The sequence below is a fragment of the Antedon bifida genome, chromosome 10 (assembly GCF_963402885.1).
Source record: "Antedon bifida chromosome 10, ecAntBifi1.1, whole genome shotgun sequence".
Classification (NCBI taxonomy): Eukaryota; Metazoa; Echinodermata; class Crinoidea; order Comatulida; family Antedonidae; genus Antedon; species Antedon bifida.
This window is the reverse complement of record NC_136235.1, coordinates 21,572,606-21,598,795: the sequence shown is the minus strand read 5'-3', so window position 1 is coordinate 21,598,795 and position 26,190 is coordinate 21,572,606. Positions and strand designations below refer to the sequence as shown.

Below are 26,190 nucleotides of genomic sequence, written 5' to 3'. Positions count from 1 at the left end.
GTTACTTGAAGTTTGGTTTTGTTCAGTTGATTAGTTAAGTAGTCTTTATTCTTTACGCCATGGTATAAAACAATTGATCGTCCTGCCGCTTGGCGCGTCTCTCTGCTGGAATTTTGTGAACGCGTTAACAACTTAAGAGCCATTGTCTGTAAAAATCAAAGATTTGGTGGCAGATGTAAAAAAATGGATTTCTCTCAAATTTTTACCATGAATAGACATTTCAATAAAAAGCATATCTACAACATTCATTTTAATTTTTAGCCTCCGTTGCCATGACAACGGTCAATTATTCAAATTTTGATGTTTTTGCCATTTTTCACAGATTTTCTATAGTAAAAAAGTACAAATTTGTATACTTATTTTAACCAAAAATACTTACAGTATACAGTTTTTGTTTATAGCAGTGTAAACAACATGTATTGAGTTTCATTTAATGTAGAAAAAAAAAATTTACAAAATGGAGTTTGGTTGATACCATTATTTTAAAAAGGGGTGTTTTTCAAAAATATTTTTTTTATAAAAGTATACATCATAAACGTACCTATAACTTCCAAAGTGGTGTTTTTATATCAATGAGGTTTTGAAATTTGATAGTCAATAGGTTTTTCAACAATAATCACGAAAAAAACACTGGGGTAAATTACGTACATAGGTTTTGTGTTGCCAGGAAAATACGAAAATTACAAAAAAATACAAACAAAATATCAACAAACAAAACACATGAAACACAATTTAAATATGGCTAATCCAATAATAAAATAATATGTGGCTTGTCATAATGCAACTAGAGTCATACGAATAGTTTAGATAACATAGGAGAATGTGTTGCCAGGTTTATTTCAATTAATTGCCAGAAAAACAGTATTTTGCATTGAAATATTTAGTTGATGGAAAATAATGTTAAACTTTGAAATAATTGGGTCAAGGTTTTTATAAATTTTTACATCTATTTTGTGTAAAGAGATACAGAAAGACCTCCCAAAAAATCTGACCTTGTAAATTGGTCATTTGAGGTCAAAAGGGGTCAGAATGCAAAACAGGACAGGTCCCCACTTTACTACTATTAATGTTTGATCAAAATTTACAAGATAGTTCATAAAAATTCTCAACAATTTTCATATTTTACCTCTAGTGTTACCTTAGCAACCATTTCTATGTGTAACTAAGGAAAGTAATTTAAAAAAAAATCGAAAAAATTGGCGTTTTTATGAATACAAAGAATTGATTGCATTTGTAATTTTTCTCAATTTTACTTCTACTGCATTCTAATAATCTTAAAGTGATGACAAACTTGACCTTGTAAATTCATTCATTTTTAGGTCAAATGAGGTCAACATTTTACCATAGTAACTGTTTCTATGCGAAAATATTTTAAAAATATGGGTTTTTTCATAATTTAAATTTTACATATTAAGGTCAAATGACATCAACATTTTACCTACAATGTATTGTAGCAACTGTTTCTATACGTAACTAAGTACAATGTTTTTAATATGGGGTTTCATGACTACAAAAAATTGATTACATAGCTACTACTTTCTCTCCAAATTTACCCATCTACTGAATCCCAGATAATGTCTGATCTTGTGAAAGGGTCATTTGTTGGGTCAAATTATGTCAAAATGTATTATTTATGTTATCTTAGAACCTGTTTCTATGCGTAACTAAGGATAATTGTTTTTTAAAATACAGTTGAACCTCCCGTAAGTGGCCACCCTCGGGACCTGGAAAAGTGGTCTGCCGATAATGGGCCAAAATCACGTATTATGGCTATGCACGATATTCTTAACGAAACGAGCCTCTCAATTTTCCAGCTAATTGTATTATTATTTATAATCAGGTGGTTTAGTTTTTTTAGCAATTTCAGACAAATTTTAAAAGCTTTTAACATATGAAAAATGGTCGGTCAAAATCTGTGTAGTTTTCTCATCTCTTCACAGTAATGTTTTTAAAACCGCTTCGAAATAAAGCTAATATATAAAGAAATACAATAAACATGGACCTCTAATTCATAAGTCCATGCAATAAGTATCACATTTTTCGGGTGGCCGCTTACGGGAGGTCATTTATCATACAAAAAATCTCATTTTTAGTATAAAAAGGTGCCCGCAGCTGCTTACGGGAGGTGGCCGCTTACGGTAGGTACCAAATGCACTAATTAGATAGAACAAACAGGCTTTTCAAAGTGCATTCGTTAAGGGAGGTGGCCGTTTACGGGAGGTGCCCGCTGTAAATAAAATATGGGGTTTTCATGAACAAAAATAATCACAGAATCCTTACGAATATGACCTTGTGAAATGGTAATTTGAAAATGCTAATAAGGTATGCCTGCTAATAATCTACAAATTTAAATTTGTATAAGATAAGTATGAAAAATCTAAAGAATATCTCAATTTTAGTTACCATAGTAACTGTTGCTATGCATAACTAAGGGAAATTAAATCATTATCAGATAATTATTAATTAATAATTACTACTGAATCCAACCATCACAGTAAAAAAAATATAGAATTTAAAACCAATATTTAATATAAAGTGTGATATTTTACATGCTGACCTTAAATGAAATGAAATTTCACATCAGGGCTTCAATATTTGTTATGTAGCATTAACATATCTGAGTATATCATTGACTTTTGATTGGTTCAATTTTGGGGAGGGGAAAGTGGTAGATCCAGGAGTTTTAAATAGTTAGGGGGTTGGAGACGAGGGTCTAAAAACTTAACTTTATGTCCTATCTTTTGTATTGCAATTTTTAACTTGGGGTGGGTGGGGGCTTGGAGAAAGGTGGAGGGGGTGGGATGGAGGAGTTTGAATCGGTCTATTGGTTGGGGCGATGGTAGCGGCAGTGTGGGTTGTGCTTGAATGCATGAATTTGACACTCTATAGTGGATGATCGACCAAAGTGTTGCAGTTTATCTTTTTGTGGTTATTGTCGGGGTAAGGGGAGGGGGGGGGGGGTGAGGGTGTAGTCGGAAGTGGTGGTGGATGGGCATGTGGGATCTGTTTAGGTTAGCAAATAAAAGAAGTAAAAAAATGAAAGAGGAGCTTCAAAATAAGAGATGAGTAATCTGTTGCAAAGAAAAAAAAAATTCACAACGATATGATAATTTATTCAAATTTCTAGAGGATAAACCTATAAAATGACATTAAAACTGGGAATTACAGAATCTATAATTAAAAATATTGGTTTTTTTTCTCACAACACAACTAGAACTATATAAAACATTAAGAATTTTTCTGACAAATGAGTTTCAAATCAGATAACCAAAGAAAATAAAATGTTTTTACCAATATACCATGTTTTTTTTTTTATAAAAATGTCTATGTTTCTCGCAACACTGCTTGTAGATTTTTAAAATACCCCAGTATTTTATTTTAGAAATCACTTATTAAACATTAGAACTACCTATTTGTAATAAATCACCTAAAAAAAAACACCACTTTGGGCGTTATGGTGAAGTAAAGTTTAGTTGCATTTAACAATTAAAAAAAAGTGAAAAACACCCCTTTTTAAATAAATGGTATCTCCCAAAGTATGAAATCAAAAATTTAAAAAAATATGAAACAGGTACACAATGCATTGTTATTATGCATACACTAATTATTTTTTATAATTAAATGAACAAAACAAAAATACCCTTCATCAAAGTAGTACCAATATCCATTTTAAAAAACCTTAAAAAAGGACAAAATTTGTCAAAAACACAAATTTGGCCGTTGCCATGGAAATATATGTGTGAAATAAAAAATACTTCATATTTGATTTCTCTCAACACATATATAGCCATGTGCAAAATTTGAAAGAAATCCATTTTTTTGAGTCTGCCACTATTTTTGATATTTCTTTGATTCTTACAGACAATGGCTCTTAAATTGTAATTTTGAAGATTATTGATTGCCATTCAGCTTCTTATTTCAATAAGTTAAATCATGCATACCAGATCAGCTTATGATATCCGTATTCTTTTTCAATCTGATCTTAGACCTTAGAATCATGATGAATTCACTGTAAATTCATTTGAACAATTTCAAAGCGTTTTTCACTTCATTGATCAGAAGTACAGACTAAATCTAAAAGTACGCCAGTTTCTTTAATATTAGGAAGGCCTAACTAAATGTTTGATCTTTTCCACCAACGCCTTTTTTTCGCCTGGCGCTGGTGGCGCTATTAAGGTTTTTCCGATGAGGAGAAAATCGCATCAAATAGCGGTGGCGCTATTGTATCTTTGCAGAAAATCCTATCGTCATTTTTATATTCTCTCCTCTCGCGAATATTCATAAGAAGCCATAATAAAGGCTGGAATATTGTGCCTAAATACAGCTAAACGGTGGCACTTTAATTCAAATGCAACCAGTGAATTTATACATCAATATTTGGTGCGTATTTTAAATCTTACTGTTTTATTGATATATGTATTTTTAAGTTGTTCTATTATGAAATACTGATGGAAGGTTGACAGATTTGTTAGTGTTACTAGGCTAGGCCTACACTAGCTAGGGCCAGGCTAGGCTATACTACTAGGATACTATGCGAGTCAATACTACTAGGCCTAGCCTAGTAGTAGGCCTACTACTACTACTAGGGCTAGTAGTATTAGTAAACATATTATTTTGGTGGTGAGAGAGTTTATGTTAAGCCTAGGCAAATATAATAATGTAGTAAACTAACTAGCCTAGCTAGGCCTGGCCCTCTAACTAGAAGAGGCCCTAAGTTTGCCTATATAAATATATATAAAGGCCTAAAATAAAATGCACTTGTCAATTGTATGACCGACTATACAACCCCTGGCGGGAGAGGTGCTTCATACCTTACACATCATCTTTCATTGATGTGACGTACCTTTTCTAGGTTTTTTTACACACCCCTCCATGAGTAATTATTTGTAAATGACGCACCTCTCCCGGGGTAGAAAGTAAATAAATACAAAGTGATAGGCCTAATGCCTATAAATTATTCACAAAGATATAAAAACGAACTATATAAAAAAGACAGTATCTCACAATTTTAAAAAATGTAATCATTGTGTATATGTTTATGTTGTGTATATTTAAATAAAACAATTTCAAATATTCCGATTAAATTAATACTACTGTACACAATACACTAAAATTATCTTCACATGCAAACCGTCCAATTGGACTCAAACCTACTACTAGTAGTACCTAGGCCTACTGTGTAATATTACCATAAAATGTGCCATCTCAGACCATAAATGATCCAAATATATAGCTCATCAACAGAAAAAGCAGGAGTTCTAATCACAATCTTACAATTTATGTAAGTAAACACAGTCGACTTCCATTCCAATACTTTTTTGGTCCAAAAGGTCCTAAATTCTTTTTAATCATTAAAAGAAATTGCATTGAAATATGACATTTTATAGTGTATGGGCATGGGGATTTCCAGTTTTGGTAGCTGATTGAAGGTATTTGGTATCAACTCTATTTACAAAATTGTACTGTATTATTTATCATTGATAATAAAGAATAACAAATGAATGATGTATAACAAATTAAATCATGATTATTTCATTTCATTTCATCTTTTATTTCGGTAAAAAGAATACAGAGTACAAAATTCTCCATAGCTCAAGAACAAATTACAAGTGTCTACATTATTATAAATATTTTTTACAAAATTGTTGTTTGTACTGGGTATTGAATACTGTAGAAGAAATTAGTGTTTAAAATATTGCCGCCACTGTACACCCCCTCAATATACAGTAGTAGTTTAAATTAGTGTTTAAAATATTGCCGCCACTGTACACCCCCTCAATATACAGTAGTAGTTTAAATTAGTGTTTAAAATATTGCCGCCACTGTACACCCCCTCAATATACAGTAGTAGTTTAAATTAGTGTTTAAAATATTGCCGCCACTGTACACCCCCTCAATATACAGTAGTAGTTTAAATTAGTGTTTAAAATATTGCCGCCACTGTACACCCCCTCAATATACAGTAGTAGTTTAAATTAGTGTTTAAAATATTGCCGCCACTGTACACCCCCTCAATATACAGTAGTAGTTTAAATTAGTGTTTAAAATATTGCCGCCACTGTACACCCCCTCAATATACAGTAGTAGTTTAAATTAGTGTTTAAAATATTGCCGCCACTGTACACCCCCTCAATATACAGTAGTAGTTTAAATTAGTGTTTAAAATATTGCCGCCACTGTACACCCCCTCAATATACAGTAGTAGTTTAAATTAGTGTTTAAAATATTGCCGCCACTGTACACCCCCTCAATATACAGTAGTAGTTTAAATTAGTGTTTAAAATATTGCCGCCACTGTACACCCCCTCAATATACAGTAGTAGTTTAAATTAGTGTTTAAAATATTGCCGCCACTGTACACCCCCTCAATATACAGTAGTAGTTTAAATTAGTGTTTAAAATATTGCCGCCACTGTACACCCCCTCAATATACAGTAGTAGTTTAAATTAGTGTTTAAAATATTGCCGCCACTGTACACCCCCTCAATATACAGTAGTAGTTTAAATTAGTGTTTAAAATATTGCCGCCACTGTACACCCCCTCAATATACAGTAGTAGTTTAAATTAGTGTTTAAAATATTGCCGCCACTGTACACCCCCTCAATATACAGTAGTAGTTTTCTTTTTATTAATTTTTAATTCAAACTTTCGGTAGCTTTATTATGTCTCTTGCTGCGTGCGTTAAGGTAAGAAATCCAATCAATATTGGGCCAATATTGGACAAAATTTTTTTTTTAAATAGTATTTTCTGTAATTGATTTACAAATCACTATTTTCTGTTTTACATAGAAATGGTCACTAATTGCGTAGTTTATTACAGACTTATGTTAAGTGTAGGCCTACATTTTTAGACAATCAACCACTTAATAGTAAATACGTACTTTATTACCATAATGTTTACTAGAATACTACTAAAGTGCAGTGGTATAGTAAATCATTACAAATAAGTTGAATGGCAACTGTGATACTTGATTGAATAAATCATGATTAAAGGCTTTGTTCATTAGCTACATTTAAATATTCTGTAGAGTATCTTACAAACAATTAAAGATTCATTGATTAATTACAGACAATTAAAGTACATGCCAGATAATGATGAGCATGTAAACAGCAAGATAGCAGCATTCAAATGGATGACATTTGTGGCACGCTGCCTGTAGGCAATAGAAACCATCCATTTTATTAATTTTTATTTATTCTTTACCAGTATTGATGATGGTTGTTTACCAGTATTGATGATGGTTGTTTACCAGTATTGATGATGGTTGTTTACCAGTATTGATGATGGTTGTTTACCAGTATTGATGATGGTTGTTTACCAGTATTGATGATGGTTGATTTGATTTGATTTGAATTTATTTGGAAAATCATCATAAAAAAAAAACAAACATACAAAGTGATAACATAAATTACGGACATTACAAATAATACATTTATAAGAGATTTTCCAGGATAGCCCAAAAAGCTTATCAGCTTATTTCCATTGGGATCCTTTTACAATCTAAAATAAAAAATATAATCATTACAAAGTATAGCATTAAACACGTAAATATGGTATATGGTTGTTTACCAGTATTGATGATGGTTGTTTTTTAACTCTAAAGGCCCATTTATACTAGGATAGTATTAATGCATTTTTTACTACTGTACATAGAACAAAGTAAATACAGTAGACTACTATAGTTTTCATCATAGAACTATTATTGGATAACAATACAATATGCTGATGAAAATCAAATTTGTCACAATCTGATCAAATTATGTCATGATTAGTAATAGCAATAATGGTTTTCCCCCAAAAATACCACCAGCAAATATTAGCTAATTTTTCACCTTAACAATATTACAAATTTACTTAGTATTTTTAATAGAAAATTGTTTTTTCGAAATATGTTTAAAAGTCTGCTATGCTTAATTACAAATAATGGTTTAAATCAGTGGGTTACATTACAATGAAAGATACAGTAATTTATAAAATATTTACGTACTGTACTGTATAAAATAAGCTTTTTTTTTTTTTTTGTAAAATATTTTTTTTATTTCATACAGTAGGCAACTTATCCAATTGTATACTGTAGGCCTATTGACAATTGTTTTTTTTTAAATATAATTTTATTTCATTTATTTGTTTGACAAAAAAACGTCTTTTAAAAAAATATTGAAGCAAGCCAGAAGTCCCACCTCTCCATTCAAAACTAGACAGAAAATAAAGCTTTTTAAAGGTAAATCTACTGTACAGAATACTAAGCACATTATTTTACCATACAGGTGTTTTACTATTCATTAACTATAACAACAGTTTTTAGATTTGAAAAATAATGAACAGTATTGTGTGTATACAAGTATAAGCCTGTTTAAATACCGTTGTACTTCAACATCTGTGCCATGATTCAATGCCTTTTGTGTCATCCTCAATGCAATCAAACAAACTGTAATGAATTCCATCAAGATCACCATCTTAAAATTGAAGAACAAGATTTCATAAATCACACATAAATCGAAAGAAAAATACTAGTTACTAGAGTGTATCAAAGAGATAAATACTGTACTAGCAGTTAACATTTAAGGCCTTTGTCCTTACCCATGCTGAGTTAGCCCAAAGCAAGATGGCTTTCTCTCTTTCTGCATACAGTAGATTCCAACCAAGAGAATACATTAAGGTACTTGCCTTTGTTTGAAGCCTATACTCAATTGCATATTGTCAACTTTCAAAATCAATCAGTAACATTTAATATTGTACAAATATCTTTCATTTAACTACTGTTACCGTAGCAAGCATACTGTCACCATTTATAGTACTGTACAGAAACCTTTTAACAACTTACAATTACATACAGAGACATCTTTAAATTGTTTTTATTGAATTCATTAGCACTTTTACAGTTACTTACTGTATGTATACAGTACAGCCATTTTATATTGCTAAATCTAAAAAACAAATTGAGGCTATGTAATATTTAGTTAATTTTTTAACAAAATGGTTTAAAAAATCAAATAAATACTCTACTGTTAAAAAAAAGTTATGAGCAAGGAAGAAATTGGCGTGGGTGAAATATTAAGCAAGGTAGAGTAGAGTATACTGTGATTCATAATTTACAATGTCGTCATGTACAAATATTAATTTGATAAATATTTACATTACAATTTATAGTTTTAATAATTTGGAATCAAATATTCATGCGACCTTGTGCAGTATTATGTTTACCCATACAAGGAGGACAGTAGACTAAAGAAAAACAGAACTAGATATAAAATATCTCATGTGGTGTAGCATGGCTTACTGAACGTGCTGAATTCAAATTTTTTAGATGAGCTTTGTGTACCCATGTGCAAACCATATTTACTGCATGAGTATTGAGACAGAGACAGTCTTGTTGCAAATTATATATAACCATGGTATAACTGTATTAAAAAACTGACAAAATTAACTCTCAATTTCTGGTAAGTCTTGTAATCCATGTATTAATAAATGTAACATTTCTTGTTTGTTGAATGACACGATTAATTTGCAAAATTAACTAAAGCCAAATAAAACTAAAAGGTTGTTAAATTCTCTACCACAATTGCAGGATTAACGCCAATTAAAATATTGTGCATTAATCTCATTTTTTTTTTATGATTTTGATGACGTCATACCAAAAAAAAATTCAGCACACGTATGCTGTTCATAGGATTATGTGGTACATCAACTTTTTGAACTCAAGACAGATTGTATATAAAATTGTTATACTTTATATTTTTATATTAAACATTTGTTTTATGAATTATAATGTCTCTAGAAAGAACCAAGACTTTGTATATAACTTTGAAATATCATTTCATAGTTTTGTTCCTTTATAAACCAATATAAATAGAAAAGTAAACTGCAAAATACAAAATATTTTTACTATAATACATTGAAATCATTAAAAATGGATATTATGCCAGTGAAGTAATACAGTAGTACTGTAATAGTATCATGTACAGTAATAGTATCATGTACAGTAAGGTGATTTTTGCAGAATGTAAAATAATTTGAATACATTTTAAGTACAGTAGTAGTAACTTGTAATTAATGTGATTTGTTGTTTACAATATGATCATGTCAAATACATGTACACACAAACATGTTTATCATTCAACAAACACTAAAATCATTATTTTCAAGTCAAAACATAGATTACAGTTACATTCCAATGTTTAAGTTTCAAAATGCACAGAAATGCTACAATTAATTACTGTATGAGAAATATAGGATTTTTTTTCTTTAACATTCTATAATAAGATAACAAAATGAGCATGCAGGTATTTACAGCAAACTCATACAGTAGTAGTAGTAGGCAGTAGCTTTGTGGTAAAAAGATATAAAATATAAAATATATATTAATTTATATATATAAATTAATATATATTTTATCAATATATATATCAATGTCCTTGGTAAAGATGTCCGTTTCCTAGTATATATGTACATATTATGTTGATCATATGTTGGGTACAGTGATAACTTGCATTGTTTGGTAAACAATACTGGATAACAGTAAATTGAGTGTACATAGCATCCATGATATCTGCCCACTCATTTCTTCATACAGTGTACACTCATCTTGATCATCATGATAGGTGTTCAAAGCTGCATTTAAATGTGATTGGTTGTTGTATTCATGAGAAATCATAGATTCAGGGAATTAATAAAGCACAGTCACATTTTGTAAGGGTTTATCAAAAGTTCAAGGGTGAATATTCTTTGGAGTTTTGGAATTAAAACTATTTGTTGAACATATTTAATTTTCTAATAAATAAAATATTATACACTTCTACAGTATCAACTGCATGTTAAAGCACTTTTTATGTTCATTTTTCATTTACTTCTGAGCCTCAAATCTTAAGATATTATAAATAAATACAGTAGGCCTATATTATTATGTCATTGGTGTTGCAACTACAGTACAAAATGTAACTTTAATCACAAACAGTTTTTTTCCAAAACTTTTTTCACATGGTCAAGAAACATTTGGCAGTAGACATGCACTGATAATTGATGTATGTAGTTAGTAGTAATACTGTAGATGGCAGGGAAAAGCCAATATTTAACCAATTTTATGACAATTTTCAACCCTGGTGTATTCTTTTTTATTGTAGAAAATGCAGCCTGGACAGATGCCACTAAAGAGAAAAGCTGGGTAAATATATTATACAGTACATAGTTAATGTGAAAAACAGATTTGAAATAAATGGTTACATTTCAAATTGTTTGTTTACTATGTCAGTACTGTATTGTCATGTTGTGCAACTAGAGGTCTTTAATAAACATGTAGACAGTGACTAATAGAGATACACGTTCCTTACTTAGGATTTTATTGAAGGGTTGTATAGTGAAAGTTTAATTAAAGAAAAATTAAATCTTAAAACTTCTTATTACTTCAAATAATTAATATTTGCAGAGGGGATGATGGCGATGATGATGAAGGAAGTTCTACAAAATATGCAAGGTAGTGATATATGTACTGTTATTTCATGTTTGGCTTTATGTTGTAAACAAACACTATAGTACTTCAATGGCAGACAGTATATTGTTGTAATAATATCATAGTTTTACATTAACACCACCCAAAATTGTCAACACTCACATTATCATCAAGACACTCATAACATCATCACAATACACTCACAACATCATCACAATACACTCACAACATCATCACAAGATACTCACAGCATCATCACAATACACTCACAGCATCATCACAATACACTCACAACATCATCAAGACACTCACAACATCATCACAATACACTCAGAGCATCATCACAATACACTCACAGCATCATCACAATACACTCACAACATCATCAAGACACTCACAACATCATCACAAGATACTCACAGCATCATCACAATACACACAGCATCATTATCAAGACACTCACAACATCATCACAAGATACTCACAACATCATCACAAGATACTCACAGTATCATCATCAAGATACTCACAACATCATCACAAGATACTCACAGCATCATCATCAAGATACTCACAGCATCATCACAAGATACTCACAGCATCATCATCAAGATACTCACAGCATCATCATCAAGACACTCACAGCATCATCACAAGATACTCACAGCATCATCATCAAGATACTCACAGCATTATCAAGACACTCACAGCATCATCATCAAGATACTCACAGCATCATCATCAAGACACTCACAGCATCATCACAAGATACTCACAGCATCATCATCAAGACACTCACAACATCATCAAGATACTCACAACATCATCACAAGATACTCACAGCATCATCATCAAGACACTCACAGCATCATCATCAAGACACTCACAGCATCATCATCAAGACACTCACAGCATCATCATCAAGATGCTCACAGCATCATCACAAGATACTCACAGCATCATCATCAAGATACTCACAGCATCATCATCAAGACACTCACAGCATCATCACAAGATATTCAGAGTATCATCATCAAGACACTCACAGCATCATTCATTTTATACAATTTTTAATAACTTCAGCTGGCTCTGTTTATATCTAAATTTTTGCCAATTAAAGTCAAAACAGATTAGACAGATTATTTTTTGTATAGTATGCAAGCCTCCAAAAAATGTAGCAAGATTTCTTATGAGTCTGCAGGTTAATTAATCAAGCCAACTAAACTAATTACCAATGTATGAAAATGATTAGAAATCAAAAGTAATTGCATGTTCATTAAAAAAAAAAAAGTTTAATTGTTAAATTAAAAGACTTATTTTTTATCATTTTGATTAATAACAGTTCTTTTTACTTAAATAATAAATAATTTGATGATGTCCGTTAAAATAGTGAGACTAACTTTGAAGGAATAATAATAATTTAGTTTTTGGTCAGTTTTAGCAACACTGATCCTTCCTATGTAAAATGTACAATTTGTGTATCAATCCACTCAGGCTTTATTCACTACTATACTTTCCATAACTGATAAAAGCTAATGGTATGACATCATCATCAAGACACTCACAGCATCATCATCAAGACACTCACAGCATCATCATCAAGATGCTCACAGCATCATCACAAGATACTCACAGCATCATCATCAAGATACTCACAGCATCATCATCAAGACACTCACAGCATCATCACAAGATATTCAGAGTATCATCATCAAGACACTCATAGCATCATCATCAAGATACTCACAGCATCATCATCAAGATACTCACAGCATCATCACAAGATACTCACAGCATCATCATCAAGACACTCACAGCATCATCATCAAGATACTCACAGCATCATCATAAAGATACTCACAACATCATTTTTGTGTGTTACTGTTTAATTTGTCCAACCATTGATGACATCACATTTGCCAACTACTGTACTTTGTTCTTTTTCATCATCACCAAATAATCATTTTTGTTGAGCTTGTCAAATTCATTGTTCAACATCATCAGCATTCATATTATCATCACAACACAAACATTGTTATATATCATAACTTTAATTATTATCAATTGTACTCGCAGCATACTGTAATACTCATTGTCATCATATCCACTCCAGTTTATTTTGTGCACAACAGAAATCTTAACTCAACAATTGTGTTTATGGTGATGGTATTTTGATTTAGTTGTTTATGTATTTTGTTTTCTTAGTTTAAAATATTACTAGTTTTTTTCTAGTTATAATACATGTGACATCATAAGTCTTTGAAAATCTTTATTTAAAGAATAACCTGTTTTAGAATTGTAAAACTGTAAACTGTTCACATTGTTGCTTACTTCAGTGTTAGCCTCAAATAATATTATTTTCGTATAAATTTACTTTATGACTTTATTAGTATGTCACGTACCGTCTCTAAAAATGTCACCTTAAAAAGGCTTTTTTCAGCATTGTTGGTTCTTTTGTTTGAAATTCACTTTAGGTTTATGTTATTGCACTGTTATCAGTTACTGTACTAATAAAGCATGTGTATATTACTTTTCGCAATTGAAGAGATACATCACATCATGGATTCTTACAATGAGGTGGATAATGTGATCTGTATTGGATCAGCCAGATCAAATGTACAAATTATATGAGATAACTCAGATTATTGTGTTTGACATGGTTTTTTTTCTTTACAACTTTAATTAAGATTGGTAGATACAGTACTATAGTTAGTCTGAAAAATAGTAACTATAGGAAAGTCCTTTAAATAAATTGTTATCAGTTAATTTTTATTTTCAATATTTTTATGTAATGTTTGATTATGTCTGGACAAATTGTGTAGTTTTTAATTTTGCAAAAACAAAACGAAATGTAAAACTGTTCACAATTTTTACCATAACAATTTCGCATTCTTGAGAACGTCTTGTAGACTGAAAATATAAATATGATTTATTCTACGTCTAATTGAAATACTGTATAACTTTGGGTAAAAAAAGTACAACATTTATATATTTTGATAATGTTACACACAGTTAAAGATAGGTTTATATTATCAATCTCTTTAAAATTCCAAGTTTAATATATTGGTTAAACCTAAGAATATGAATCAAAATGCTTTTTATTTATAAATTCATGTTCAATATCTCATGAAAATAAAGTTGTATTAATTTCATATTTGACCCCATCTATCAAAGTGGGTCATACATACAGTATCTTCTTAAGTTGGGATAATCATTCAATATTTATTACAGAGCCATTCATTTTATACAATTTTTAATAACTTCAGCTGGCTCTGTTTATATCTAAATTTTTGCCAATTAAAGTCAAAACAGATTAGACAGATTATTTTTTGTATAGTATGCAAGCCTCCAAAAAATGTAGCAAGATTTCTTATGAGTCTGCAGGTTAATTAATCAAGCCAACTAAACTAATTACCAATGTATGAAAATGATTAGAAATCAAAAGTAATTGCATGTTCATTTAAAAAAAAAAAGTTTAATTGTTAAATTAAAAGACTTATTTTTTATCATTTTGATTAATAACAGTTCTTTTTACTTAAATAATAAATAATTTGATGATGTCCGTTAAAATAGTGAGACTAACTTTAAAGGAATAATAATAATTTAGTTTTTGGTCAGTTTTAGCAACACTGATCCTTCCTATGTAAAATGTACAATTTGTGTATCAATCCACTCAGGCTTTATTCACTACTATACTTTCCATAACTGATAAAAGCTAATGGTATGACATCAAAACAATGCTAATATTTTATCGTATTAACGTATTGTCAACTTCATGCTAGATACTTACTCATTAGTCAGTGGAGCAGGATGGTAGATAAAATGAGACAGTAATGGTCAGCTTCCAACTCGTCATAGGCTGTTAAACCCTGCAAACGCAAGCTTAACATTCTTGTTTGGAGCAGGATGGTAGATAAAATGAGACAGTAATGGTCAGCTTCCAACTCGTCATAGGCTGTTAAACCCTGCAAACGCAGGCTTAACATTCTTGTTTGGAGCAGGATGGTAGATAAAATGAGACAGTAATGGTCAGCTTCCAACTCGTCCTAGGCTGTTGATATTGTTAAACCCTTCAAACGCAGGCTTAATAACATTCTTGTTTTGAGTAGGTTTTGCATTAGCCAGTCTAAGTTTTGCATTAGCCAGTCTAGGTTTTGCATTAGCCAGTCTAGGTTTTGCATTAGCCAGTCTAGGTTTTGCATTAGCCAGTCTAGGTTTTGCATTAGCCAGTCTAAGTTTTGCATTAGCCAGTCTAAGTTTTGCATTAGCCAGTCTAGGTTTTGCATTAGCCAGTCTAGGTTTTGCATTAGCCAGTCTAGGTTTTGCATTAGCCAGTCTAAGTTTTGCATTAGCCAGTCTAGGTTTTGCATTAGCCAGTCTAGGTTTTGCATTAGCCAGTCTAGGTTTTGCATTAGCCAGTCTAGGTTTTGCATTAGCCAGTCTAGGTTTTGCATTAGCCAGTCTAGGTTTTGCATTAGCCAGTCTAGGTTTTGCATTAGCCAGTCTAAGTTTTGCATTAGCCAGTCTAGGTTTTGCATTAGCCAGTCTAGGTTTTGCATTAGCCAGTCTAGGTTTTGCATTAGCCAGTCTAGGTTTTGCATTAGCCAGTCTAGGTTTTGCATTAGCCAGTCTAGGTTTTGCATTAGCCAGTCTAGGTTTTGCATTAGCCAGTCTAGGTTTTGCATTAGCCAGTCTAAGTTTTGCATTAGCCAGTCTAGGTTTTGCATTAGCCAGTCTAGGTTTTGCATTAGCCAGTCTAGGTTTTGCATTAGCCAGTCTAGGTTTTGCATTAGCCAGTCTAGGTTTTGCATTAGCCAGTCTAGGTTTTGCATTAGCCAGTCTAGGTTTTGCATTAGCCAGTCTAGGTTTTGCATTAGCCAGTCTAGGTTTTGCATTAGCCAGTCTAAGTTTTGCATTAGCCAGTCTAGGTTTTGCATTAGCCAGTCTAGGTTTTGCATTAGCCAGTCTAGGTTTTGCATTAGCCAGTCTAGGTTTTGCATTAGCCAGTCTAGGTTTTGCATTAGCCAGTCTAGGTTTTGCATTAGCCAGTCTAGGTTTTGCATTAGCCAGTCTAGGTTTTGCATTAGCCAGTCTAGGTTTTGCATTAGCCAGTCTAGGTTTTGCATTAGCCAGTCTAAGTTTTGCATTAGCCAGTCTAAGTTTTGCATTAGCCAGTCTAGGTTTTGCATTAGCCAGTCTAGGTTTTGCATTAGCCAGTCTAGGTTTTGCATTAGCCAGTCTAGGTTTTGCATTAGCCAGTCTAGGTTTTGCATTAGCCAGTCTAGGTTTTGCATTAGCCAGTCTAGGTTTTGCATTAGCCAGTCTAGGTTTTGCATTAGCCAGTCTAGGTTTTGCATTAGCCAGTCTAAGTTTTGCATTAGCCAGTCTAGGTTTTGCATTAGCCAGTCTAGGTTTTGCATTAGCCAGTCTAGGTTTTGCATTAGCCAGTCTAGGTTTTGCATTAGCCAGTCTAGGTTTTGCATTAGCCAGTCTAGGTTTTGCATTAGCCAGTCTAGGTTTTGCATTAGCCAGTCTAGGTTTTGCATTAGCCAGTCTAGGTTTTGCATTAGCCAGTCTAGGTTTTGCATTAGCCAGTCTAGGTTTTGCATTAGCCAATCTAGGTTTTGCATTAGCCAGTCTAGGTTTTGCATTAGCCAGTCTAGGTTTTGCATTAGCCAGTCTAGGTTTTGCATTAGCCAGTCTAAGTTTTGCATTAGCCAGTCTAGGTTTTGCATTAGCCAGTCTAGGTTTTGCATTAGCCAGTCTAGGTTTTGCATTAGCCAGTCTAGGTTTTGCATTAGCCAGTCTAGGTTTTGCATTAGCCAGTCTAGGTTTTGCATTAGCCAGTCTAGGTTTTGCATTAGCCAGTCTAGGTTTTGCATTAGCCAGTCTAGGTTTTGCATTAGCCAGTCTAGGTTTTGCATTAGCCAGTCTAAGTTTTGCATTAGCCAGTCTAAGTTTTGCATTAGCCAGTCTAGGTTTTGCATTAGCCAGTCTAGGTTTTGCATTAGCCAGTCTAAGTTTTGCATTAGCCAGTCTAGGTTTTGCATTAGCCAGTCTAGGTTTTGCATTAGCCAGTCTAGGTTTTGCATTAGCCAGTCTAGGTTTTGCATTAGCCAGTCTAGGTTTTGCATTAGCCAGTCTAGGTTTTGCATTAGCCAGTCTAGGTTTTGCATTAGCCAGTCTAGGTTTTGCATTAGCCAGTCTAGGGGCGGATTGCTATAAGCGGTCTATAACCGGTCTTAGCGCTTAGCCGGCTATAATTCGTGACGTAGCAAGTAGTCTTATATTATAGACCATTGCTATACCGCGGTCTAACCTGTAAACGGTCTTTAAAATTAAAGCCTACTCGAAGGAGTCTTAAAACAGTCTTAAACCTCTCTTTTTGTTGCTTTTACGTATTATTTATCGTCAAAGAAAACCAATTGAACGAGTTTTAAGTGTTAAATCAAATAATAACGGTGATTTTATTGTTATATAGGCCTAGAATGGATTTTCTCGCGTAGAAATGTACGTACTGTTATGATTGTGAATTGAACAAGCGTGACGAACATTACCTTATTTGGTATTTTACGCGCAAAGTACGCCCTCAATTTGTTACTTTACGCGGTCTTATCTAAGACTGGTTTATAGCAATGGTCTATCAGGAGTGGCTTTAATAAGACCGTCTATCTGATAAAGCCGGCTTTAATCGGGGAGTTAAGACCATCAGTTAAGACTGTTTTATAGCAATCCACCCTAGGTTTTGCATTAGCCAGTCTAGGTTTTGCATTAGCCAGTCTAGGTTTTGCATTAGCCAGTCTAGGTTTTGCATTAGCCAGTCTAGGTTTTGCATTAGCCAGTCTAAGTTTTGCATTAGCCAGTCTAGGTTTTGCATTAGCCAGTCTAGGTTTTGCATTAGCCAGTCTAGGTTTTGCATTAGCCAGTCTAAGTTTTGCATTAGCCAGTCTAGGTTTTGCATTAGCCAGTCTAGGTTTTGCATTAGCCAGTCTAAGTTTTGCATTAGCCAGTCTAGGTTTTGCATTAGCCAATCTAGGTTTTGCATTAGCCAGTCTAGGTTTTGCGTGAGCAAATTTTCGATGGTGGAACTAAATAACCAAGCTAAATACTGTAATAAGATTTTAGTCAATTGATTTTTGATTAGTGGTAATAGCTTGCATTTATAATTTTACAAATAATATGATACTAATATAAGGCATTTTAAAAGTGTAGCAATACCTGTAGTTAAAAAAAAACATTTTAATATAATTTGTTGAGTTTAGTAATTTGACTAATAATAATTTAAATTAGTATTTAGTAATTTTGTGTATATTTTAAGTGTTATCTGTTTATACTTATTACCAACAATTTGTTTTAAGCATTAATTAGAGAGTGAGAGAGAATGCCAAGTTAGACTGAGTATTAAGAGATAAGCTGGTTGAGGCTTTTGATGTTGTGAGATATTGTGAAAACAGATATTAATTCATTCACCCTTTCATTACATATACCGAGGCTACCGTTAAATTGAGTATGCCAGGTACTGCAGCTGGGTATAGGACAAATAATTTTATTAAAATTATTGACACCACTGTACATAATTTAGCTTATTACTTTTAGGTTATTTTGAAATTCTTTAAAAAAATATGAAGATAATTCTTCAAACTTCCAGTGTAGTTTTATTCACCATCTTCATCATTATCCAGTGTAAAAAAACATATTAGCCTGTAATGGAATTTTAGAATGAATAAATTAACGAATAGAACTTTATTCACAGTTTACCAGGCTGCCATAGATCCTTATTCAAAGTTTAACTGGCTGCCATAGATCCTTAATTAAAGATTTATTAGATTGTCATAGATCCTTAATCGCAGTTTACCAGGCTGCCATAGATCCTTAATTAAAGATTTATTAGATTGTCATAGATCCTTAATCGCAGTTTACCAGGCTGCCATAGAACTTTATTCAAAGTTTACCAGGCTGCCATATAGAACTGTATTCAAAGTTTAACTGGCTGCCATAGATCCTTAATCAAAGATTTATTAGATTGCCATAGATCCTTAATCGCAGTTTACCAGGCTGCCATAGAACTTTATTCAAAGTTTACCAGGCTGCCATAGATCCTTAATTAAAGATTTATTAGATTGTCATAGATCCTTAATCGTAGTTTACCAGGCTGCCATAGAACTTTATTCAAAGTTTACCTAGCTGCCATAGATCCTTAATCGCAGTTTACCAGGCTGACATAGATCCTTAATCAAAGATTTATTAGATTGCCAAAGATCCTTATTCACAGTTTACCAGGCTGCCATAGATCCTTAATCAAAGATTTATTAGATTGTCATAGATCCTTATTCACAGTTTACCTGGCTGCCATAAATCCTTAAGCACAGATTTATTAGGTTGCCATAGATCCTTATTCACAGTTTTACTTAATATGGATAGATCCTCATTCACAGTTTTACCAGGTTGAAATAGATCCTCATTCACAGTTTTTCCAGGTTGAAATAGATCCTTATTCACAGTTTTACCTAATAAATAGGTATAGATCCTTATTTAGTTTAGAGTTTTACCAGGTTGAAATAGATCCTTATTCACAGTTTTTTGCCTAATGGATAGATCCTCATTCACAGTTTTATCAGGTTTAAATAGATCCTTATTCACAGTTTTACTTAATATGGATAGATCCTCATTCACAGTTTTACCAGGTTGAAATAGATCCTTATTCACACTTAGTATTAACAGGCGCGGGATACTGTAGATTCGTATTCGCAGTTTTACCTAATAATAGGAATAGATCCTTTTACCAGGCATACCTTTTTTGTTTGGATAGTGAGGAATTCAAATGAGTTTAGCATTAACAACAATATAAAAAGGGTGGTCATTATGTAAGTTACATTTTCTCTCTTGCAGAAGTGTAGATGATGAAAGAGTTGATAAGGAACGATTTGCGAGGTAAACAAAATTACACCAAAATGGAAAAAAACAACTAAATAGCATACTTGCTACTATTGGAATAATAAAATAACCTCTCAATTCATAGTATTAATATCTCCTCAGGCCTAATATGAATGAAAAAATGCTTGCATGTATAATGGATGTATATAAGTTATAGGGCTTCTTCTAGACTTGACTGTATTCACAATTTTTGTTGACATTATTTTACAAGGCAATTTTATTTTTCTAGGATTGAATTTTGTTTGTATCTTGGCTTCCTATCTTTCCAAGTGCAGATCCTTTTGCATGTTTTTATGTTTCCAAATATTTACTAATTGTTTTTTGTGGGATTTTTCATTTGAATATTTTCTAACATACTTTCTGTATTTCTGTGTGCATATACTAATTCCTGAATTATGCAAATTATGTGTTACATATTCATAATTATACTAATTTGCATAGAGATTAGGATACAATACTTTGTTTGATTCACAGAGAGAACCATAGTGAGATTGAGAGAAGACGTCGAAACAAAATGACTGCGTACATAACTGAGCTGTCAGATATGGTTCCAACGTGCAGTGCTCTTGCCCGTAAACCTGACAAACTGACTATTCTTAGAATGGCTGTGTCTCACATGAAGTCGCTACGAGGTGAGAACTGGTTAAGGGTTAACATTTCACTTACATTTTTATCAATCCCCGTATTTAATTCTAGATATGTTAATAATTATTCTAAAAACCATTTCACACACTAATGCATTTTTTTGACAATAATAGTGTTAGGTGCCCAAACATCGTTTGATAGTGTAGACAGAGCTTTGTGTCTAATTTACAGGGTGATGATCTCACCTGGTATGCTCACTTTAAGTGGCTGCTACCTATCAGTGAATAACAAATACACATGTGTTGCAAAGCCAACAGAGTTGTTAAGTGCAAGGCTTTTAATTCATGCGTGTATATTGTGTAATTTATTATATTCTAATCTTCAATTTTCTCTCTGCCACTTCATTTAACACAACAAGTTATCTGTAAATTGTATTACTTATAAGTAATTGAATGAGAACATCAACTATCACATATTTCAAGGTTTGTTTTCAAAGATGAGCTTTCACACGTATAATGGAAATATCATTAACACTTTATTAATGGTATTAACCATTTAATATCATTCATGCTTGCCTAATATTGGTAGTAGTTAGAAATAGACACTACAGTACTTGACGGTTAAATTGAACCGAAGCATCTACTGTTAGTTTTAGCATTACGCTCTGTGATGCGGTATCAGGGTTTAACCATATCTTGAATATTAAAATTGAAGATATAATAGTTTTTTTTTTTTAATAAATTGATTTTTTTTTAAGTACAGTAGTAATTTTCATGAATCTGATTTGTTAGAAAAATATTTAAAAAAACAAAATAACCGCTTATAGGCAGCCCATGCATCTTTCTCCCATAAAATTCATAATAGTTTTTATTTATGATATTGTATTTTACAGGCACTGGAAACACGAATGCTGAAGGAGCATATAAGCCATCATTCCTAACTGATCAGGAACTCAAACACTTAATTCTAGAGGTAAACATTTTACTTAAATTATTAAATTAACAATTTCTTATGGAGTAAATATTTTATTTCAAAATTACATTGATGTATTTTTATTTAAACATTTTTATATTCAATTGCACCAAAATGAAAAAAATAAGTGGGGGCTAACCCTAAACGCGCACTTAGTAAACATCGAAGACGTAAAAACATTTAAACCAGTAAAACATCAGCATTTACAGCAATCTGCTGACAGTGTCTTTGGGCATTGATAATTTATTGTTTTTATGTTCTTAGTAATACTAGCTCTATATTTTATTGGCCATCATTTTCATGTTGTCTGTTAAATAAGCCTTATTGTTAGAACTGGTATTGAATATTCACTAGCCCACTGGCCATAAAGTAAGGTTGGCTATTGGCTACTGATTATAATTGAGAGGTATATTTATAAACTAGTTTGTACTATATAGTAGTATATACTGTGCTATAAAATAATTCTGTTAAAAACCAAATTCATTAACCAGCCCATTGGATAGCATGTGTCCAATCAACAGGCTTTGTTTAAGGTGTTTTTACCACAGATATTTAGAGGTACAGTACTTAATAATGAGGAACCTTCTTATAACAAAAGATCCTTTGTGTGAAAACTGTCACAAGACAAGTTGTATGATTTGATCACATGACCTTAGGATTGATCACATGACCTTAGGATTGATCACTTGACCTTAGGATTGGAAGGAAATACTCAATAATGATTGTGTAATACTGTTTGTAATATGTTTATGATAATAGTGGGACGAACCCACAAAATATGGTACAGTATTTATATGGTAAAATATATTGTCCTACCAAATGAAACTAACCGACCTCAACCAAAGTAGGAGATAGACCTTTGTCTAAATACTGCCACCAACTGTCCACCCATTTGAACATGCAAAAGCAAGAATACGAGCTAAAAGCTTAGCATCAAATTATAGATTATGATCTCCAAGCAGATGTAGACCGGTGTCTAAACTTGCGGAGACTAAGATCCTATTAATGCAATTTCTGCGTGCCACTCTACTCGATTGGCCTCCTTTATGTGTCACATTAAATGCTAGATATTCTATGAATCACAGCAATTGGAATTTTTTAGCAAGATGACAGACAACAACGCTTGTGGAAATTATGCCTTTTTCATGTTTATGACTGCCTCGTAATTGATTAACACTTATAACGAGTCCAATTAGCATTTTAAGGTTCTTTGTAGGAAATTTTCATTTCAAATTTACAGTTTTAAAATTTAATTTAGTTTTTTATTTAAATTACATGATTTCTATATCCTTCAAAGTCTTTTTATAAATTATTTTGTAAGTATCTTAATTATAAAATAAAATATTTTTAGGATGTCTTTCCTTAATAATAATACTAATTAAACAATGTTCATGCTAAACCAAAATATATACTGTAGGATATAGTTTGCTGAATCAAAAATGAAATTGAATATGGAAAATTAAAACAGAAAGAGCCTTGTACACCAGTAATAAAAAAAATGTTTGGACCAGAGGTCTTTGTCAAGTGACCAATTTAATGTCCTAATCACTGAAATCAATCAATGTTAATGAACTATGACAATTTAATGTGCCATTTTATGCATTCATTTTTATTGTCACTTCACATTAAATTTGAATATAGATTCTATTCATGGAATGATTTATATTGCTGCAGATTTAGATGGCCTTAGTAATTTGACTTAATTGATTTTGCATCAGGTTATCATGACATGGGTATTGTTAATTAACACTTTGTTTAACCAGAGCACGCTCTTTTGACCTTCTTCAGTTTATTGTTTGACAATTATGAAATATTACTTTAACTTTTAGTTGTTTGTTACAACACATTGGGTCATTCATTGTATTCTGAAGTGGAAATCTACGTAAACTACAATCGTCAAGTTCCCAAAAGCCAAATTCTTCCTGTTTCTTGTGCAGTGAAACAAAGTAGAAACTGGTATATAAATATAATCCTCATTGTTTGATAATGTTGTCTTTTTTCGATACAAAGACATCACCAAAAACAACAAAATTAAATTTGTTAAGAAAAAGATAATGTAGGATTCTAACCAAATCTGTGGACGATTTTTAAAATCTGTGATTATACACATTTAATTTTAATACAAATTGAGCATTAATAAATAAATCAAAGTTATTTTTTTTTTTTTTTATTGTTTCCTAATAGTTTTTGAACAAGAATACATTTTCTTCAATTAACATTAAAATCATCTGAAATAATATTTGTTTTAATGTAGAAAAATGTAACCGATTGACGGATCCTGGTGTTTGTCAACAAATTTTGACATAAACCACTATTTTATCCTTCAAATCAAATCTGATATTAATTCCCAGTAATTTTATAGCAAATTTGTAATGCAAAACATTTTGTGAAAGACTGTGTATGGATACTACAATGTAAATAAAATGCCTTTGATGGTCATCCAACACTAGTTATTTTAGAATCTAATAAAGTATTCTAGCAGAGGTTTTGCTCCAGGTGACATGTCATCCAAGACATATTAGATTGTCTTTTTTCTTTGCATACACAATCCAAATACTAAGTAGACATTTTGTTTGACAGCAGCAGGACTGTAAAAAACAGTAATGTCAATTAAATATTTAGTGTATGACAAAATACAGTTTAAATTATCTATTCTGTATAATCTGACAATGTAATTTATAGTCGTTTATTCGTTAAAGACATTTTCGAAAATTTGAATATGTCGATGAAAATGTGGGTAGATATTTTGTTTGATAGCCAGACTAAAAAAATTATGTAATGTTTTCTTTTTTTCTCATTTTGTTAATATGTTTTCGATTTAAAATCATTTATCACACATAATATAATTTAATAATATTAATTATATTTTCTATTTTTACTCAAATTGGCAAGGTTATGTAAAGTTACACTTACAGTAATGTTGATACACTGTACAAGGAATGAAATGTTTTCTTCATGTAACTTGTTAAGATAACTATATGGAAGATAATTGTATAGATATTCACTATAGATTGGTTACAGTATAGGTAATAATAAGGCAATGTTATTTTGTTTCAGGCGGCTGATGGATTTCTGTTTGTTGTCTCTTGTGACAATGGTCGCATTATTTATGTTTCTGATTCCGTCACACCTGTTCTTCATCATACTCAGGTAAGGTCAAAAGTCAACTCTTGTTATTTGATTGTCATGTATTCATCATGTTAATTAATTATGTCTATTTTTATCGACACATTGCTAAGTAATGGCATGTTCATGTTCATATTTATTGATTAGATGATAAAAAAGATAGTGTTACTATATTAATTAACATAATATTTTTTAAACATAATCTGAAAATAACACAAATTATTAAAATCTGAAAAAAAAATTAAAGTTTTTAAAATTGAATATAAAATGTTAAATGTTCATACTATTATAATGAATGGTTAGTGCACAAAAGATTTTTAACACACACAATTGACACCACCATATTTAAATATTCTTTATATTATTAATGTATTAATATTAAGTTTATTGAATTATCAGCAAACACCAGATATTGATGCAAAATTTAGCGAAACATTTTTGGAGGGCCACAGGGTGGCTTGAGAAATTGAAAAAAAAAATGTTTTAGCGTAGTAAGCGCCTTTATTTTGGCAGCTGATGTGCCAGTCAACTATGACATCATCAGTGAACATTGTGTATGTGCTTATGTGACATTGCCTACTGTGCACTGTAGTATTGTATACCTAGTGTATTAACCATTGTTTGTCCCTGGTTTATGTTGGATGATTTTATCTCAACAGAATGATTGGTTTGGGAAGAGTCTTTATGATGTTATACATCCAGATGACAATGAAAAGGTTAGGGAACAATTGTCCACAACGGAACCGCCAAATAGTGGAAGAATTCTGGATCTCAAAAGTAAGTCTACTTGCCTTCATTAACCCTTTTACTGCTCATTGTTAATCTGATTTCTCTGCCTAATTATTATTTTTAATGGAAAACTGAAAATTAAAATAATAAGAAGGTCAATAAAAAGCATTTTTACTTACTAAAATATTGAATGTTTTGTTTTTATATTCCAGCAGGGACAGTGAAGAAAGAAGGACATCAATGTATGTATTTCTGAATATTGTCTATCTACTTTCTTCTTAGAGTATCACTACAGTATTACCAGTGTGCTAGATTTGAATTATTACACAAAATAATATAGTGTTTAAATATAAAAAATCCTTTTATTTAATGACTACATAAAAATAGTATTTACAT

At 31.7% G+C, this 26,190-nt stretch overlaps 1 protein-coding gene across 3 annotated transcripts in view; it reads left to right on the top strand.

Moving 5' to 3' along the window:
• Positions 1 to 4,274: 4,274 nt before the first annotated feature.
• Positions 4,275 to 26,190, top strand: part of LOC144854703 (aryl hydrocarbon receptor nuclear translocator 2-like) — a 28,929-nt gene continuing 7,013 nt past the window's right edge. Inside the window, exons 1-9 of one of the 3 annotated variants that reach the window (XM_078712649.1) lie at positions 4,275 to 4,380; positions 11,123 to 11,163; positions 11,425 to 11,472; positions 20,338 to 20,379; positions 20,857 to 21,014; positions 21,860 to 21,939; positions 24,997 to 25,089; positions 25,725 to 25,842; positions 26,007 to 26,036. In XM_078712649.1, coding sequence (XP_078568775.1) covers positions 11,126 to 11,163; positions 11,425 to 11,472; positions 20,338 to 20,379; positions 20,857 to 21,014; positions 21,860 to 21,939; positions 24,997 to 25,089; positions 25,725 to 25,842; positions 26,007 to 26,036 — 607 coding nt within the window. In that variant the 5' untranslated portion in view covers positions 4,275 to 4,380; positions 11,123 to 11,125. The remainder of the gene's footprint in view (positions 4,381 to 11,122; positions 11,164 to 11,424; positions 11,473 to 20,337; positions 20,380 to 20,856; positions 21,015 to 21,859; positions 21,940 to 24,996; positions 25,090 to 25,724; positions 25,843 to 26,006; positions 26,037 to 26,190) is intronic. The other 2 variants (XM_078712651.1, XM_078712650.1) reach the window with 2 other exon arrangements.